Here is a 16,373-nt window from a genome sequence, read left to right on the forward strand (position 1 = left end):
TCCTAGTACTAAATTACATTTTTGGTTTGCATTTTATGCTAATGAAAGATAGTATGAGTTAACTATTATCTAATAATACACTCAGAAAAATAATTTTACTACACAAAAAAATATTTATGTAATTAATAAAAATAATTTAAAATATTCAGAATAAATTATTTTATTGAATTTAACGAAATGTATTTTGATATATCGTTCTAGATTGTGATGAGTTTAAATACAAATGACATTGCATTTATTTTTAATTAAAATCATAATATTTCATTGCTACTGTTTAAAATTTTAATTTTATTAATTAAAATTAATATTTTTCGTTCGCAATAAATTATTTTCTCAGTGTATTTGAATTATCAACATAAATAAATAAATTATTATTATTATGATTAAAAAAAAAAAAATGAACGAATTCTACCAAAACTCATACTAACTTTATCTAGATGTTTTATTGAGCATATTTAAAATTTAAACACACATTGTAATTCCAAAGTACTTGAGTACTTAAAGTAATACATTTGATGATGAATATACAGCAAAGTTCCAGGTAAGTATGACAAAGCTAGTACTAACATATATGTAACAGTAGTGGCTGGCGTTGCACGCCTGCACATTTGTGTTTTAGTCTGCGGCTTCCCCTAAGTTTGCTCAAGTTTCGGCTTTGCATGGCACGTTGCATTCAGCCACAACATCGCCGTGTCCTTCACGATCATTGAGCCGAACAGCCAGTCTGTGTGGTGGTAGTTCCGGTTACGAATCAACAAGAAGTCATCTAGGTCCACACTATAGTCCAAATAATATGCCAAGAAATAATTCACCAGAGCCGAAATATAATACACTTAAGCCAAGACGAAGGAAACTCAAACACACTCAATTTTACTCCTTGAGACTGTGCCGTAAACACGACAATAACCGTCGTAACTATCAGCTCTATGCTATACCAATTACCAAAACGTGTCCACACAAAAGCTTAAGTACGAGCACCATCGAACCAACGTCTCCAGTCAGATCAACTGAGGTTACTCCTAATTCCACTCTAAAGAGATCTTCTCTCTCTTCCTCTAACTCGCATTTGCAATCAAATGAATCTGAAATTAGTAAAATACCACCAATACCAGCACCAAGAAGAAGAAAGACGGATATTTCTCAACATATATACCAAAATGTTCCGTCCCCTGTTTTTCCAATGGATTCCAAGGTTTGTTATTTACTCGATAAATCATCTTCCAAAGTGGGAGAATTTTGATGAGATAGATCATCCCAACCTATACATAAAGAAACAATAAAATTGTTATAACGAGTCATTTAAATGTAATTTATATCAGATAGTTTTTTTTTGATTTATTATATTTTATTTATTTTTATCTATCGGAATAACTATTAATCCAAAAAAATCCCTTGTAATATTCTGAAATATTTGGAGATAAAAATCTTTATTATCTGTTGGTAATAAAATGAAGATAATTGACCAATTATCTAGATAATTAAATCGAACATTAAAACTATCTTAATCAAAACTCTTCTACATTCAAGTTATTACCAAACATCCTGGCATAAATTATCAACATGTTTATTATCATTAACATTAACTTTATTACCTGATAATAATTATGATGGCGAAGTATAACAATATGTTTCAAAACAATCGTCACGGTGTTTGGGAAATCAAGCGCGCATTTAATAGCTTATTTAATAAAAATGTTATATGAAATATAAATTACGCTCTTCATTTAGACGTAACGCAGTATTCATCCTCAAAAAGAATAATATACAGAAAGTAAATAAAATCTTAAATGAAAGAATGAGGAAGAGAAAGAGAGAGAAAGAAAGGAAAGAGAATAGACTGAGAAAACAGGGAAAGAAAATAATCTGGACATTTACAATTTTAATTGGATAAATCATATTGTCATCTGTGACAAAGTTAAATCGAGGCTGCCCCTCTTCTTGTACATGTTTGTCATATATCACGTAAGTTTACGTCACTCGAGCTTTACTTAGATATTTTAAAAAAGTAATGCACTTTAACTTTAAGTAATTATAACATAATATCAATTTTAACGATTTAACACTTCATTTTCATATTAATTCTCCTTAACAAAGCCAAACAATTAACATGCTTGTTACAGCAAATGAACGAGTACGATTACAAAGAGCATTATCAGAAGTACCAGCAACAGAAACAGCAGGAAATTCAGCAATACAGCTACCCAAGCAGCAGCTCAAACCAACTAACATTGCCATTAACGCGAAGCCTTTATCACGCCTCTGCAGTCAGTCCTCTGTTGACCTCTCTAATACATACTAACAACACGCGACATATTCAGTCTCATCGAAAGGAAGTTAGTGGCAGTGATGGTAACGTAAACGGTCACATCACCGAATCACTGTCACTCTCGTTGCTTCGTGGAGAACGACTTGACTTGGATCTCACGTATGATCATAAATCTCGGAATAGCCGTCAATCGTCAACACAACGCCGAAATGAGCGTAAAAAGTATCGAAAACATGAACGAAATGAAAGAAAAACGAAACATCGACGTTCTTCAGAGGGTCGTAGAATTGAAACTTGTACACTGTCATCATCATGTGAGACAAGTTTTGGTAGGATCCAAGAACTCGGTATTCCAGAAAGCTACAAGATATCATATCCTCATTATTATGAGGACGGCAATACCGACTGTCCAACAAATTACACACAAGTTAATCATCAACGAATATCAAAACGTACTAGTGACTACTACGCTGATTTAACTCTTAAGAACACTAAAAGTAACGAGTCTAGAGCATATGTGGACAATAACTTTCTCAATTCAACAATAACGCCCATACCTGAAGGAGTTACCCAGTCAATTAATCAATATCCCCAATTGCAGTTTCGAGATGTTGGCCAAGAAATTGATGTATAAAGGTATGCTTCAATTAGACTTCTTCATGTCAAAACTACTTTTTATTATTATCCAGTTTTTATTTCATTTTCTTAACTCCAAACTTCATCATCTTCATCAATCACTATTCTTTTAATTATTTTATCAATCAACAATTATTTACTTCTTAAAGTTTATGATTAGCAAGAACTTCTTTTATCAAAATCACTATCTTGTTGATCACTCTAACATAATATTGTTCATGTTTCATAGACTTTGACATTGGTACTGAATCATATCCTTAACCTTAGAGACTTTAAAGTTCTCTTTTTAGTCCTATTCTTTCGAACAATAGACAGGGATGAAGGTATCTTCAAGAGAGAAAGTAGAAATATATGCTTTATGTAACAACAATAACAAAATTTATTCTCAGTTAAGCCATGACTCCAATAATTAAAGTTTTTTAACGGGTTAATACAATTTGCACTTATAATACCCACATTTTGTTTTCTATTATTACTTCAAAAGCAGTATCAAAGTGGTATTTTATATTTTTTTAATAATACACTTTGCATATGCACATTCAATTTAAAATAAATTACAATTGATTGATCCTAGATTCCAGTCAGCGCAGTTTCTCACTTTGATTTGCGAATTAATTTAAAATAATTAAAAAATTGCAAATAAATCTCATTCTATTTATCTAACATTTTTTTTGGTGGACACAAGAGAAATTAAAACTGTTGAAAAAAAAGACTTTTGATTTGTTACAAGAGAATATTTTTTTTTTTGTTGGTGTGTCTGTATAGATAATACATAACATGTATCGTAGAAACTTTTCATTTCTCTTCTACTCTATTTTTCTATCAAGCTTGACCTTTTTTGGCCTCAACAGCATCCGTATAACATTTATTGCAAGCCGGAGATCTGTACTCACATGTTGATTTAGATACACGGTAAAGCTTCGGGGAAGCCCCGAGCGAGTTCCGACGTAAGTTGGTTCAAAAGCCCATAGCTAATCCACTCCAACCACAATCTACTACAAGTAGTCTATTGTTTCTTGCACTATGGTTAAAATAGCCTATACACGATACATACATATACATCTCAAAAATGGTGTTTGATATTCTAATACTAGTTTTCTACATTAATAAAAGGAGCACATGAAATTGGAAAGGATCATTGCAAAATGTATGAGTCAGTTATGTAATACAATGATATATACTATTCACATCCGTTGCAAACTTTGGAGGCCATTGAACAATTATTATTAATCGGCTACAACAGTTCACAGCTCTACAATTGTATTCTACACTACTGTTTGTTCATAGGGTGGGCTACAAGCGAAAAGCGATACATACATTTACTAGAGAATGCTTCCGGTTGGAGTATCTATCTTCCACGCACCATCACATCCGGATGTCCTAGGTACCGAATTTTTCCAAAAATATCTTTATAGTATGCAGGTCAATTGCATTATACTATTCACATATATGTAGAGATATATTCACTTTGTCAATCTGTTCTACGCTCTCTCGATTTTATTTTTTGTTTAACCTATTATTGTTTTTCCCTCGATTGATGGATAAAAATAAATACGGGTATAGTGAAAAAAAAAAGAGCTCTTGTAAAATATAAAATAACTACCAATTATTTTTTGTTTCATGTCCTATCATACAGTCCGGATATGATAATGGAAAAATTTTTTGAAAAATGAAAATTCGAGGGAGTGTCAGATGATTTATATTAATTAAAAAAATCTATCTAGATAAATTTTGTACCCACACGACGAACTTCCTATTTCCATTGATTGTTTTTAATTATGTTTTTTTTTTTGTTACAATTATATAAAAATCTTATTTACATTGTACATATTCATTGAAATTCATAATTTATCATATCATTATTTTTTTAAAAATTATCTATGACGAGTCGATATATTTAGTCGTTCTCGAGACATTGAAAGCAAAATAAAATCGGACATACGTACGTAGAAATATACCGCACGAACAATTGAACGTACGTACGTACATAATAAATTTTTAAACATTTTAAAATGTTTTTAAATGTTTCAAAACGTAAAGATATGAAAAAAAAATTATGAATTTCAAAAATCGTCCCCATTACAACAATTTCCTAATAGAAAGTTAAAAATTTAATGACTTTGTTGATATTCTTGAAAAATATAAATTTAAACATAATGAGTTGTTTTGCTTTTTAATAGACTTTAAAAAAACATTATAGTCATTTAGGATAATCATGTGTGCTTGTATTTTTATATAAAAAGGTAAGTGTGTGAAAAGCTCATATGCATAAATAATGTCAATATAAAAAATTAACGATTAACTGAAAATAATTGAAATTGGTTAACCAAGATCATGCACCTTTGGCTCACTTTATAACATTTGAACGTTAAATTACACATTAATTAATGACGAAACTAATTTATTTAATTGGATTTTTAATTTTGGTAATCATTAATAAAACTAATCAAGAATATAATAGTGCGTGTGTGTATATGTATATGCATCAACAGCTAGATGATTAATGATTATGTATCTAGCAGATACAAACTGTGTGAGAAATGGAACGCAACAAGACGTGCTTGCATTGATGATTGTTTACTCTTGGTCGAAATACTCGAGGAACGTCTGGTGTGACAATACGACGTTTTCCTCTTGCCGCACAGATGACAATTGTCATCATCACTTGCAGCACAAATCGTACCGTTTAAATTCAAAGCATTAGGTATATATATGCATCATAATGAATGTGGTTGACTGGTCATTTGTCGCTCATCAATTTAGTTGTCGATTGAATCTATTTCCGGTAATTCCAATAACGTACAAATTTCACTCTGTGATGTAGAAAAAAAAAATAAAACTGATACAAATAGAAATTTTTAAAAAACAAAATAATGATAAAATTAATCATCCGTGATATTCACGCTGTTGATTATCACACTCAATTAATACTTTAATCCATTTTTGTTTTACGCAGCCTTTCAAGCCTGAATTTTCGGATCTAGATTATGCGGATGTTGACTACAGATCGTATGGGCCTATCAACTACAAGGCTGCCAGTATTGCCCTCTTGCAGACACGAAAGCAGCCACAGCAACTGGAAAGAAAACCACAAATGTATGGGACGCAAGACGACAACGAAGAGTTGCTCTAACACTACATGAACTATTGTATGTACCATCTCATACTACACTAAGTTCTCAGATGTGAAACAATTTGCTACCATCTAAAAAGATTTATAACTTCAATATACAGTTGCTGTTGCTCTAGTTCTTTAAGAAGTGCAAATTATATATTAAATAAATTAAATTTAATTAAATTTATAAATAATATTATAGATATAACAAAGAACTTAATAAAAAAAAGAAAGAAAATATAATTTTTTACGCGTTGAGTATGTTGAGGGAACAAATTCAATAATCTTTATCTTGATGCATTAGAGCACGAAATTATTAAAAAATTTAATAACTTACTCAATTACATGTATTTGATATTTTTTATTCATATTTTTTATTTACTTAAAAAAAAAGAAAAAAATGTAAAATTTATAGAATGCTTTCCTTTTAGGAACACAACGAGACACTGTGTAACATTGTATCCAACATAAGCGTTTTATTTAAAAACACAATCATGCACCAATCAAAAAATTACAATTAACGTATTTCTATTTCATTTAGAAGATAGATATATGAAATAATATATGAACGGAAAAAAAAATTCCATTCAGGTCCGTTTAGGCCTAAATATGCACTACAAATCTCAAGATTTCACAAAGGTGTTAAAATAATACGCATGAAATGTGTTCAATGAAGACATTTGGATTTGCAGTGAACAGAACAACACATTGTGTAACGCAATATTCCTTTGTATTCCTAAAAGGAAAGCACCCATAATCATCATGGATAGTTAAATATTTAGAAATTGATAGTTGATTATGCTTTGTGCAATAATTAATAATTATTAATTATGAAATTGCTAGATAAAGATCCACCATTTGATCCCATTTCAAACTCTGATATTCAATCGCCTACTCGCGAGTGAAAAAAATTTTTAAAGACTTCTTTTACATCAAACACATTGTACAATTAATATCTCATGATGCACAGATAATTAATCTACAACCATTATGAATTGTGTGATAAAGACTATTGGCAATACTTATTAATATAAACAAAGTTATTATTATAATAATAATGATAAATTTATGATTAGATTCAATCGAAAAAAATTTGTATAAAAATTGATAATGAATTAATAAAATATGAATAATATTAGTAATAATAATAACAACATTTAATGATAAAGAATAATGTGGAAAACACATATGAGTCAAAAGCCTAAAATATATAATATGTGTGCACCAAAGTGTCGTCCTCCGTCCAAGAAATGTGGGAGTAGAGTTGCAGTCAGATAAGTCGATAGAACTTTTATCAAAATATATATTCAACCCACGTCTCTTGAAAATGTACATACGTGTAATAACAAGTGTAATTGTCTATCTATTCTTTATCAGTTTAAATACTAAGCGTACCCACAGGGTAATTAGAAAGAACATGTAATTCAATCAAATATAAATGTAGTTTTATTGTAAATTTTTATGTAAATTATCATTGATAAATTGTAATGCACCTAATCATTCTTTATGTATTTAATTGTATTTCATTATGAACCGAAAAATGACCCGTGTTAATTTGCAAGTCATTGAAATGGCAATTTTTTAAAAGCACGATAACTTGAAAATTGATATTATAATAATGAAATTAAAATAAATGAGGAAGACAAGATAAAATTAAAAGAGGAAGGTGAATAGACTACTTACCACACCCGAGTGCTTTTCTGTGCTTGTACGTTTTATCATGTGATTGATGATACTAAATTTAAGGTGGCACCCAATGTACAAGAAACTCCATACGACATCACATTATGTAAATGCAAAGAAATGTCGTCAAGTATGTACCTCTTCCCATCTTCACTAGATATTTTCATTCATTTTCATAATGAAACTTTGCATTCCTAAATACAATCAAAAACTACCTTTTCACTACTTGAAAACGAAAATAAGTTCTTTAATGTTTTCACTAAAATATGTTCATTTGTAATTCACTACTTCATGTTGTTAAAAACACAAAACAAAAACAGACAAGTATATTTGTGTCTCGACGCTTCCATTTTGTGCCAATATATTTGTGCTCATATCAATTTTTTATCAATTATAGAAACAAAACCTTGTTTCAATCAACTGTAAAATCAATTGGAAAGTTTATATCCCAAGAAATCGTCCTGAAATCAATTTCAATGAAATAACTTTTTTTTTTATCTAATCATGTTTATTTTTCAATTATCAATGTAAGTTCATTCAACATTTATTAGCCTTCGAAGCACACAGAAAGTCATCTGGACCTTAAAAATTTTTTTATTCGAAATATTGTCAAATGAATAGAAATATAATAGAAATATTCAAACTAGACATGCCTAGTGTTAAGTTTTGTGAATCTAACTTTACTCTAAACGCATACTGATAAGCATTTGTCTACCTTGTTTAGTATTATCGCAACGGTCAAGCGAAAAGCAGATGAAATCACACAATGATTGTATTTGAAAGTAAATTGTTTTAGCTACAGAAAAGATCATAACCCAAATTCCAAAAAAGTGAATAAATTTCGAGATATAATAGTTGAAAAATCGAGTGGGGTCAATTTGTGTGCTCTGAGGGTTAATAAAAACATTTCATTATTTTTTTTGTGCATACATAATTATATTAATTATTCAAATAATTGGTAACTAAGATATTTATGTTACGTGCCATGTTAAAATAGTTTTTGCACGCTATGTATCTTATGAGAAACATAATTTGTAATATATGTACATATCACAATGTACACTATGAATTTAATTACAAATAATAGGAGCATATCATACACGCTCGAATCTCCAATAACTGCGTGTAAAATATTGACAATGACTACAATAAACATCAATAGCATTGTTAATTAAACATTTTTCGTTTAATAAATAAATTAATTAAACTTTTTAAAATTGTTAGTTATTACTGTAAGTTTGAATGTAGATTGTTAAATCATTGGTACGAATGCTCCACAATGTAAATAATTGTAAAATTATGTTAATTATAAAAAAATAATTCAAACGAAGAAAAGTATGTAAATGAACTATGTTAGCGAGGTAATTATCATTAAAATTGTCGCTCAATGGTTTCATACCCTCTGCCCATCTCCAATCTATTTAATTTTTATTAAATAAAAATTCACCAATTGTTAATTAAAACTTTAATTAATCTTTAATAGGGCGATTTAATAAATTTAATTAAGTATCAACAATTTTTGTTCGATTTATTGAAGAACTTATTTGAAAAAAAAATATGTCGCCAATGCAAACGATTGAATTCATTAGTAAAATGTTAATAAAAAACTTTTATACATGAATTATAATGCTTGTAAAATATGGTGCCATCTGATAAGTTGTTATGTAAAACATATTCCAATAAAAAGTGTACATATGATGATGTACGTAACATTTAAAGGATTCATATAACTGATAATGATATTAAATATATATATATATATTATATAAGATTAACGAAATTTCGATATTTTATTTCTAAAATTGTTCAATTTTATTTACTATAAAGACCAAAGTTTAATATAAAAATAAACATTAGCTATTATTAATTGTAAATCGAAAACCATTACTCCAATTGTTCAAGAATTAAAGTAATAAAATACGCATGTATCATAGATGTTTTTATTTTAATTATCATTCTATTTGTGTCTTAAAATATTTTTTTCACCATTATTTACAAATAATATATTTTTTAAACCATTATTGTATTCAAATATAACTACTATCGTCATTTTCATTGCCTAAGTTCTTTTTTTCTCTTCATTTTTATAATAATATATTTAATCATACATTATTATGCACATTATTTAAATTATTGATCAACCAATGTCAATCTAAATGAATGAATAAAATTATCAAAAAGTTTGAATATTTAATAATAGTTGCTTAACATAATTTCAATCGCTATTTTATTTTTAATTACATCTATCACTGAAAAAAAGGTTCAATTTGATTGTCATCTATTTTTATTTTATTTAATCAATTTAGTAATAAATCTATCATAAGCAAAATTGTTTGAACTTTAATTTGAAGAAAAAAAAAGCTTGCTAGCTTCATTAGAAGTCGTGGTATTTGAATTTATATAGTACAGGGCACTTTTTACCCTCATTACAGGAAGAAGAATACTGTTTAGATGTGTGTCGTTTTTTTGTATTCTCAAAAAACAAAAAAAATTATTAAAATAAATATTTTTGATTTTGATCTTACTTAAAATATCATTAATCTAGAACTCATTTTTCCAGTGATGGAAAATAATATCATTGTACATTGAAAAGTTGCAAATAATCAAAATAAATTGAATTATTCTTAAAAAACGATTTACTATTCATTCATTAAACTTTTTCTATTAACATAAAACAAAAAAAAAATATTCGAAATTAAACATTTAGTAGTAAATCAATCAGACTGTAGATCGATTCTAACCATTTGTTAAAGCTTTTAAACGTTCAATTATCAAAGAGCTGAGTTGGTATGGTTTTGGTACCAATTTGTCGGATTTTCTTTTATCATTCGTTTTTATAGGTACCTTTCAGTCAAGATTGTTCTCATTAATCGTATACTACAATTGCTCGACAACAATTACATTGCTGTCGGCGAAGGAAGTACGTTTGTGACTGAATAGGAAGAAAAATTTCCGGTTAAACCTTGGTGGAAAAATGAACTTGGTTCGATGAAGAAGAATTCTATGAAAAGCAATTTCATCTCGATAGCCCTTATTATGAAATACCCTACTTATCGAAATAATCTGAATGTCAAAATCAGACAGTAGCTAATAGATCTGTTAAATAGAAACTTGATTGAACCAACTACTGTTGGCTGCATTCAACTAAAAACCCTACTGATAAATACTCACAATTCTAATTAATTTCTTCCATTAACCTATTACAGCCCATAGCTAGCAAAGATTTAATTAGTCGAAAAATAACCTTATGCTATAAAGTGCATTTTTGAAACAATTTTTTTTGCATACTAGAAAATTAAAAAAAATATTGTGACTAGTGATTTCTTCATGATTTTTTTTTGCAAAAAAACAATAAATACAAAAAATGGTTTAAACAATTTTTTTAAAAACAATTAAAATTTGTCGAGCTTATTTTTTAGCCATTCTGTGATTTCAATAGTTAGTTTAGCGCTATCTATGCTGTGCTAGTCATGGAATTTAATGGGTTAAATAGAAATTTATGATAATTAAATTGAATTTCTCTTTTTCATATTAATCTCTTGAATGATAATAATAATTATTATCTACAGGTGTTACCTTTCTGTAAGATGATAACATTCGTCAAATGTCACTGGTGTAACATTGACGCCAGCTATATGATGGTACTACTTCCTTAATTAATATACAATGCGGATGAAGAGCCATGCAACTGTATCTACCTAAAGCTGAGAGATGCCAAATCCTTGTGCAATAAATTATGCTCTATAGCGCTGACGATAATAGTGATAACAATGATGCACATATTGGATAGTTTATTACCTGATTCGTACATTCAGTGATAGACAAAGGTTCATATACAGATCCAATTGAGACCTTTTTTCACTTGCCTCATTTTATAACTCAATTAAGTAAGTTTAATAATAATATTATTTAATTAAATTATCATTTATTTTATTATCAAAACCAATACATGGAGAATATTCCTTCCATCTTGCCTCGTTTCATCCTTACCTCCCCATAATCTACCAATTTCAACTGCAGGATTTAGAAATCCTTGAATAGGATCCCGATTATCTTCAGTCTCTCATTAGATCACCGAACCCACGTGTTCTAATTGTGCTCTCACCACGTATCAATCAACTCTAATTGACGTAGCAAATCACATCACTTGACCAGAATTCATTACTCGACAACTCATACAGATCTATTAATTCATAAATAGTTTAACCAATGTTTCACTTCAGTTATTCAAAACTTTAATATTTAAAATACCACAAAAAGTGATAGATTCTGGTGCCACTTGGTCTCCTCACATGACCAACTTCCCATCTGGTGCAAGCTTCAATATCTACTTGGTGAAGGAATATTGATTAGAAATTCTACCTCAATGATTCATGAAAAAATTTAGCTTCAAGTTTTTGGAATTCTACTTCGATTGAGTATAAAATAACAAGGTTTTCCGAAGACACTTAGTTTGGAGCTCTAAATCTGCACTTTTACCAAATATTATTATTGTTTTCTTGTTGATATATATTATCCATAGATACACAAAGATAGGATACGTACACATGAATAAGCACATGTCAATATTTTTCTTCCAAACAGCACCTATATTTATATTTACTGAAATGATTTTTGTATTTTATTTTATTTTTTATTTTTTTTTTCAACCAAGTGCAAATTTTTCTGAAGCAAGTTTTGCTTCTATTAATAACATCAGTCTATCATCGTTTCTTCTTTTTTTTTTCAGCCAAAAATGCAATTAAAGCAATTGAATTCTGTATTCTACTCGAACAAAAATGACGATAAAAATTTTTAATTCTCAATTATCGTACTCCTATGAAACTTTTTTTAATATTCGAAACTATAGTGTATCAAATTTATCCATTTTTTGTTCAACTGAACTCATAGTATTTTTTTGTTTCTATCAGTTTTTCTTTTGAACACATCAGCTATTTTAAAATGTTACATTTAAGGATTCTTTCTATTTCTTCACCATTGGAGACTGTCCAATAGAATTTAATAAACCTGAGTGCGCTAAAGAAATAGACGTAACAAAAAATATAAAATAAAATCAAACTGAAAAAAAAGTGAGTGAGAAAAAAAGCTTTTAGTGGTAAGCTATGATAATAGCAATAACATACCTACATGTTATATTCGATGTACCTGACATACTTCAGGTTTCATCGTAAAACCACAATCGTACTCACTAAAATCCCTGCTATAAGCTATTGCATATTCATTCTCTGGTCCGAGCTACTATTATTCTCTCACAGGGAACTGCAGCATAGGATGCTAATGTTACGTTGATTTGTCAGCCTGGAAAACACACACAACACTACTGTTTAATTTTTACAATAATTCACACTGATGTACAAAACAAGAACAGTTTGGACAGTGTCTGAATTGTTAAGCATTGTTTACTTTTTATTTCTATGTAACAGTAATTGAAAGTTTATATTTAAATAATTACCTTCATGTCGAGAAACATTTAATGATGAATAGGTGAAGATTTAGGACGAATATTTTCTCGTTGGTGTATTTCCACGGCGATACGTAGATAGATCATTTTCAAGTAGATGAATGGCAAAAACCTCCCACTCTCGGATCCTCGATTCCAGCCAGATGTCCTTAATAAATCTAAGTGAGACAATGAACAGCAGCATACTGTCTCGCGATTGTACTAGAATGTACATTAATCTGGAAAGATAACTTATTTTCGATAAGATTTTAAGATAATTAGATATTCCATTTTAAAAATGACTTAAACAATAAAGTATTTACTTTTTAATTAAGTTGCTTTTTACGACTTCTCATTTCATAAAATATTGTTGTGTACCCCATTTTCAAACAATGAATTTGATCCTAACTTTAGATGATGGCCTAACTTTTCCTTCTAACAAAAACCTAGACTCTTTAAATGTTCTTCATATTTCTTTAAACTTATGACTTCTAAAAAGTAATTTTTAATAACTTTTCGGAACATGAAATTACTTCGAAGTACATTTTCTAGATTCTTAATCCTAAAATTTCTTTTTTCGATGACATGTTGAATTCTGTCATGGTCTGATCAGATTCTCGTAGATCACTGAGCGTCTGATTCAGCAATAAGAATTTAATCACTACTATGGTACACATAAGCAAACTAAATTGTAATTACGTTTTTGTAATAATTCTTCTTCCTAACAATGAATGATTAATCAAGCTCTATCATAGAAAATACAATCAAATAAAATATTCTAATGTGAGTTGAGTTTTAAATAAAAAAAAAAAAATTTTATTGATTTTGAATTAAATTTATTATTGTTTATTTTTATTTTTAAGAATTAATTTTTCAATATATATTTTAGCTACAATGATACGTAGATTTCGCAAATTTTGTGTAACCTGTACACACTTCCCAAACAGCACCAAAGAGATAGTATTAGTATTACTGCTATGTTAGATTCAAGTTTTCGCAACACGATGACGATCCGGATTACATCTGGGATTCAAAGCTGCATCGAGATTAATCCAACTTGAAATTCTCGTGGCTGTATGCACTTACGAATGGACTAAAGTTACTTCATACCAATGATTGCTAGTTTAAAACTAATTTTTAAATAAAAACTCACTCTCTAAATATGTAAATTTAAGAGTAAACATGCGAAAATGATGATAACTTGGAGCAAAAATACGCCAATTAGTTAAAATAGATACAAATTGTATGATTGATTCAAAAAATATTAATTTTTAAAAATCCACTGTGCATTATTATTTTTAAATCATGATTATATTAAATCATTATATTTTCGTAATTTACTTTTTAATTATTTCTAAAAAAATTTATTGGTCTTTGCAATATTTATTTTAATGTTCTAGTATGTAGTATGTATAAATAGTTTAATTTGTTTATAAACAAATGAAACTATTTATTAGTCCAGTGCTATTTATACTACGCTTAATAGGTCAAATAAAATTCTCTTCTACCAAGCCGTTAGCTAATAAATAAAATTAATCTATTGTTTTTGTGTTACAATTTACAGATTTTTAAGATACGATATCTAAATTAAATTATTTGCATTTATTTGCTAAAACATTGCTATCAAATACTTTTTTTTTATTATCATTATGAAGAATAATGAGAAAAGCTTGATGATCTGCAATCCCCAACTCTGTTGATAATCTCCATCCTAATCTGAATGTCCATCCATCAAGAGACAATGTTTTTCCATCAAATAGTAACTCAAAGATTGCTCAAGATGACTTTCGAAAGCATCCAGACTGGTAAGGTGAATTCATGAATAAAGTAGTGTAGGTTCAAAAAAGGTCTGTGAGAGATGACAATTCAAACAAGCAAATTCTCTATTAAAATTCAAGTCAAAATAGCTGTAATACATACGTAATAGCGATACATGGTAAATAACAATATGTCCTGGGCTATTAATTACAAGCTTGTAACCTACATCTTCATAAGTCGATACAACATATCCGACAGTCAAGTATGATTTTAAATTTATAATACCAGCATAGGATTATATTTAGTATATTTCAAATATTGATAGATGAATAAAATTCAACAATATTCTAGGTAAGTATAAAGAAGATCAAAAGAAAAAGTTTTATATAATTTTACATCTTACTTCAATGTATTCGTAATGTTATTTATGATGTTTATATTTCAGAATTATTATAAAATAGTATTTGTTAGATTTATCTAATAAAATAAGTTAGAATATGATTTAGTAGTAACATATGTTGCTCTTGTTGTTATTTAGCAAGATAAATGTTGTATAGTTCAACATTTGGGTCACCAAAAAAAAAGTACTCAATTCCAAGTCCATTTTATTACGGAATCTTTGTGAAATACTGCTAAAGTTAAGAATGTAACTGATAGAAATCATGATAAGTGACACAATTAATTTGTATTCATAATGTAACATAAAATTTCGTGCATGCAGATAATATATAAAAGAGACCATTTAGCTTTCTTGTATCTTAGTTTGAAATAGTCTTTATTCCAAATGGGACATCTAAGAGTCAGCAGGAGAGTTCAAGTACGTATGTGTTTTTACATGTTTTCATCAAATTGGTACTTTTAATTATTTTAACTAAATAATATATTAGTAAAAAAAAGGAACCTCATAATCTGTAATTTTACAGCTAATTTTATTAATTGGGATCATCATTGGAGCAGCAGTTGAAAGTGTTTCGTATAATCCGAGTGGCTGGCGACCATCTGGTCCATCTTTTTCTTTACAAGAAAGCAAATCTCATTTCTCAGGATATCACAATACAATATCTTCGTCATACGAATCGCCGTATAGTGATGTGACTCCTGCAACCACGATTGCTCCATCAATCACTAACATCAAAATGAAAACGACATTTACAACTCCACGGAGTAGAGAGCCAACCACTCCATCCAATATTGATGATGAAGATGCACAAATTAATCCAGCCCTTGCTATTGCGAATTCCTTTGCATTCAACAGGCCTGTATATATCTATACTGGTTTTCCATTTCACCCAGATTTCACATACGTACAATGAAATAAAAGAATTTCTTAATAAATAATTATGTGATAAAGAAATATATTTTTAAAAATCATAACTTATCTAAAAAGCATCACAGAAATTGTCATTTTTATAATTATTCTTTTGTACATGGTATGTGTCGTAAGAAGCTTAAAATTAATTATCATTTATTGTTGA

The 16,373-nt window shown here is 28.7% G+C and overlaps 2 protein-coding genes across 18 annotated transcripts in view; both read left to right on the top strand.

Moving 5' to 3' along the window:
• nrm (neuromusculin) overlaps positions 1–6,225 on the top strand; it is a 48,552-nt gene extending 42,327 nt beyond the window's left edge. For 4 of the 17 annotated variants that reach the window (XM_035079356.1, XM_035079361.1, XM_035079357.1 and 1 more), the window contains 3 exons: positions 2,121–2,902; positions 4,190–4,286; positions 5,859–5,894. In XM_035079356.1, the coding sequence (XP_034935247.1) occupies positions 2,121–2,900 (780 nt within the window). In that variant the 3' untranslated portion in view covers positions 2,901–2,902; positions 4,190–4,286; positions 5,859–5,894. Of the gene's footprint in view, positions 1–619; positions 1,323–1,728; positions 2,089–2,120; positions 2,903–4,189; positions 4,287–5,858 lie in introns of those variants that run through there. The other 13 variants (XM_035079360.1, XM_035079365.1, XM_035079366.1 and 10 more) reach the window with 10 other exon arrangements.
• Positions 6,226–15,644: 9,419 nt separating this feature from the next.
• Positions 15,645–16,337, top strand: LOC118064705 (uncharacterized). Its single transcript, XM_035079502.1, has 2 exons — positions 15,645–15,715; positions 15,822–16,337. Exons 1-2 carry the CDS (start codon positions 15,683–15,685, stop codon positions 16,209–16,211), a joined length of 423 nt encoding a protein of 140 aa, XP_034935393.1. The 5' UTR covers positions 15,645–15,682; the 3' UTR covers positions 16,212–16,337.
• Positions 16,338–16,373: the final 36 nt, after the last annotated feature.

The sequence above is a fragment of the Chelonus insularis genome, unplaced genomic scaffold, assembly GCF_013357705.1.
Source record: "Chelonus insularis isolate UGA/USDA-ARS -01 unplaced genomic scaffold, ASM1335770v1 contig_24_pilon, whole genome shotgun sequence".
Classification (NCBI taxonomy): domain Eukaryota; kingdom Metazoa; phylum Arthropoda; class Insecta; order Hymenoptera; family Braconidae; genus Chelonus; species Chelonus insularis.